Below are 3,981 nucleotides of genomic sequence, written 5' to 3' on the forward strand. Positions count from 1 at the left end.
AGACCCTCAGACCAGTCTAGGGCGGGAAGAGCGGCGCGCGAGAGGAGTCAAGATGGCGCGCGGCGGCCGGGCCACAGGGCGCCTTCTGGAACGTCTGGCGGGACTGCGAATCAGGTACCCCGCCAGGCGCAAGCAACGGCGCGGCAGGAGGGGGGGGGGAGGGAAGAGCCCGAGGTGGCGCGCAGCTCCGAGCGCGAGTTATAATCGCGCGCGGGCGGGGAGGGACCGAGGGAGAGCGAGCGCCGAGGGTCTGTCTGCGCGCGCCAGCACGTGACGCGCGGGCCGCGCTATAAAGGCTCCTGGCGCTCTCCGACGCCGCTCAGTGCCTGTGAGAAGTTCTGGCGGGAGGGAGCCGCGCTGGAAGGGAGGTTGTCTTTCCTTCCCCTCCCTTCTGCCCCGTCCCCCCTCCCTCACCTCTCCTTACTGCCCACCCCCAGGGATCCCACCCCCATGGCTTCCCCCACCCCGCACCTAGCGCTCTTCGCCTGAGGGGCGGGAACTGCGAGGGAGCGCTGAGCCGGGGGGAGGCGGGGCGGTGGCGCCTCCTCCTGGGACTCCTCCTCCGCTCCGCCGCTAGGGGGTGGCCAAGGCGAGCAGCCCGAGCCCGAGGCAGCGCCGAGCAGCAGCAGAAGAGAGCGCAGCAGCCCCAGCAGCAACCCCGCCAACGCCGTCGCCATGACCCTGGGCTGCAGCAGCGGGAGCAGCCGGCCGTGCGGCTTGCTGGCGGCGCCCTCTCCAGAGGAGGAGGACGACGACGAGGCGCTGTCCGACGTGGAAGACATCGACGTGGTGGGGCCTCCGCACGAGCACGGCCAGGCTAAGTTCAGCGAGGACGACGACGACGACGACGAGGAGGAGCTGCGCCTCCTGCCCAAGCAGGCGGCCCGCGGGAGCCTCTCTCCAGCCCAGGGAGGTCCGGAGGCCGCGCTGGGGGACAGCCACGACACGGCGGTGGCGGCATCGGCGCCAGTTGCGCCAGCCTCCTCCTCTTCCTCCTCCTCCTCCTCCTCTTCGTCGTCGTCGGGCGCTTCGGGGTCCGGCAAGAACCCCCTGGTGAAACCCCCCTACTCTTACATCGCGCTCATCACCATGGCCATCCTGCAGAGCCCCAAGAAGCGGCTGACGCTGAGCGAGATCTGCGAATTCATCAGCGGCCGCTTCCCCTACTACCGGGAGAAGTTCCCCGCGTGGCAGAACTCCATCCGCCACAACCTGTCGCTCAACGACTGCTTCGTCAAGATCCCCCGCGAGCCGGGCAACCCGGGCAAGGGCAACTACTGGACTCTGGACCCGGAGTCGGCCGATATGTTCGACAACGGCTCCTTCCTGCGCCGGAGGAAGCGCTTCAAGCGGCAGCAGCAGCAGCTCCACCCGCAGCCGCCCGAGCTCCTCTTGCGCGCCGCCGCCGCCGCCGCCGACCCGGCCGCCTTCCTCCCCGGCTTCGCCTACGGACCTTACGGCTACAACTATGGGCTCCAGCTGCAGAGCTTTCACCACCACCACCATCACCACCACCACCCCGCGGCGGGGGCCGGCGGGGCGGCGGGGACGTTCCCCTTCCAGCCTCCTCCTTGCGCCCTGCCGGCGCCGCCGGGACCCGGAGCCCCGGCGGCCGCGCCGTCCGTTTTCTCCAGCGGCCTCTCGTCGTTCCTGGGCGGCGACCTGAGTTGCAGGAAAGCCTTCTACCCCGCCGGCCAGCTCAGCCCCACCGCGTCCCTCCTGCAGAGTCTCAAGGCGGACCAGGGAGCCGGCAGCAGGCCTTCCTTTTCAATAGACAACATCATCGGAGGCGGCGGAGGCGGCGCGGCCCCCCCGCCGTCCGGTAGCTCCACCAGCAGCGCCCCCGCTTCGCCCTTCCCGGCGGGCCACGCCGGGGGCCAAGCGCAAGTCCTGGCGATGCTTTCTCCGGCTCTGACGCCCTTACCGAACCATTTGAATCTCACCCACGAGTCCCTCCTGCAGTCCGGACAGAACTTTTCCAGCAAACTCACAAACCTCAACAGCTGTCCTTTTTAAAAACGCGACAACGACCAGCCACCATTACTCACCCCACCCCCGAGATCCTAACCCACAGCCCCTCCTGGCCTCTCTGCCCCCCTCCCTTCCATTCTCACAAATACCCTCCCGTTGTGTTTTAAAAGGTAGGAACTCTTCCTTTTTTGAGAACTGTTCGAGCGTCTGGATCGATTCTGTGTGTGTGTGTCTCTCCCTCTCTCTCTCTCTCCATGCGTGTTCAGGATTCGTAGTGTGTTTTAGGAGGAGGGTTGCTGCGGAGGGAGGACGGGGGGGGGGCGGAGAAGAAGAACCGACCAACTCACGGATCTATTTTAAAAAGTAGTGTTTCTTATCAAATGACTTCTGGCAGCTTGATTTCATTTTAAAAACAGGGCCTATTTTATTAAGGCTGGGATCTTAAGCTACCCAGGTGGATTTTCTGTGGGGATCAGAATGGCCCTATTTCTCCCAATACTTCTTTTGAGAGTATGTAGGGCGCGTCCCTTAAAACGTCTTTCTGCCGCATTCTGTGCAGCTGCTTGCTGGAGAACTGCGCTTTCCCGGTGCAGATCTCCCAGAAGGGTGGCGGTAGCTTCCTAGCAGTCCGCTCCGCCATCCAAATACGATGGGCAGATCCTAGGCATGTTTACTCAGAAACAAGTCCCACGATTCAGTGAGACTTGCTCTCGGATAGGTGTGTAGTCAGCAGCCGTAAACCTTTCGGTTTAAGTGGCTGGAGCATCAGAAATACTCCACTAGTAGCATTTCTCTTAAACAAAAAAATAATTCCCCATATGGTTTCCTACCCCTGTTATTCCTCCGCCCCCAAAGAACTGCTTAAAGAGAATGCCTGTTGAACGTAGTTAAAATTGAAAGTCTCTGTTCCCCCAAAAAGAGGAAACCGGAATGCTAAAAGAAGTTGAGAGATTTCAAGTGCACATCTCGAAAGACCGTGCTACATCAGGAAGTCCCCTATTATCCAATCACCCGCCTTCTCTCCGCCCCTTCAACGTGTGTGTTTCTTGTGTATCTGGACTTATTTGTGTGTGTATATATTGTGCACCTACCAGAGCCTCCTTAGCTCTCCCTAATAGCTGTTCATCCTTTCTATTTTATTGAAAGAATTGTGAATAATTTGATGTGGAAAAGGCAACGTAATTTTTTTGTCCACCTTTGGTGTAAATTAATAAATGTTTGTGATGTCTTTTAAAGAAACCCAGCGGGTCTCGCTATCGGCTTTCTTAACACAAGAAAGAGAAGAGAGAGAAAAGCAAACTAACGACTAAAGCTAGGACTCCAGGGGTCCTCCTAAGCCAGTAGTGTCTGCGTCCGGTGATTTTGATATTTGGGTGATATTTTTTAAGTAATACAAATATTAAAAAGTAATGCGTCTTAACTATTAAACGTACTCTGGAGAGCTAACTAATAACTATATTAGGTGGGCCTTAATCGACTGTACTTTAAGTAACAATAGTAGTGTACAATCTATTATTATTATTATTATTATTATTATTATTATTATTATTATTGCTATTACTAATACTACTAGTAATAATAATTAGATTATGCATTGGAGCAGTAGTGTACCATATAGCTGTAACTGAGGTACTTGGCTTTCCCGCAAAATACAGGGCTGTAGTCTGCAACCGAATTATGGCCTATGCACATGTAGTAAATGGTTCTAGTCAAGCAGGGGCAAGATCAGCGGAGTAGGAGTTCAGCTTAATAACGTTGGGAACTGAGCTTCCCGTTGGGAGAGGAGGGTAGGTCCTTAGCAAGCTCACTTGAGGCTAAACTTTTCCCATCCCGCTGCTAATGCCCTCTTAAATTCATCATTTTCACTCTTCCAAATACATAGGTAGTGTTTCCTCCGTTTCTTTGAAATTTCAAGTGTTAAACTATGAGTTGTACATCATACTTTTAAACTCTGGTGTTACACTTGGCAACCAATTGAACTCTTGTTTTCGGAAAATACTTGGAAGTTGC

At 56.4% G+C, this 3,981-nt stretch overlaps 1 protein-coding gene across 1 annotated transcript; it reads left to right on the plus strand.

Moving 5' to 3' along the window:
* The first annotated feature begins 323 nt into the window (after positions 1-323).
* On the plus strand, positions 324-3,210 carry FOXD2 (forkhead box D2). The gene has a single exon (XM_083447205.1). The coding sequence runs from the start codon at positions 676-678 to the stop codon at positions 2,014-2,016; it is 1,341 nt and encodes a 446-aa protein (XP_083303331.1). The 5' UTR covers positions 324-675; the 3' UTR covers positions 2,017-3,210.
* Positions 3,211-3,981: the final 771 nt, after the last annotated feature.

This window comes from Podarcis tiliguerta, assembly GCF_965153285.1.
Source record: "Podarcis tiliguerta genome assembly, chromosome: 6".
Lineage (NCBI taxonomy): Eukaryota > Metazoa > Chordata > Lepidosauria > Squamata > Lacertidae > Podarcis > Podarcis tiliguerta.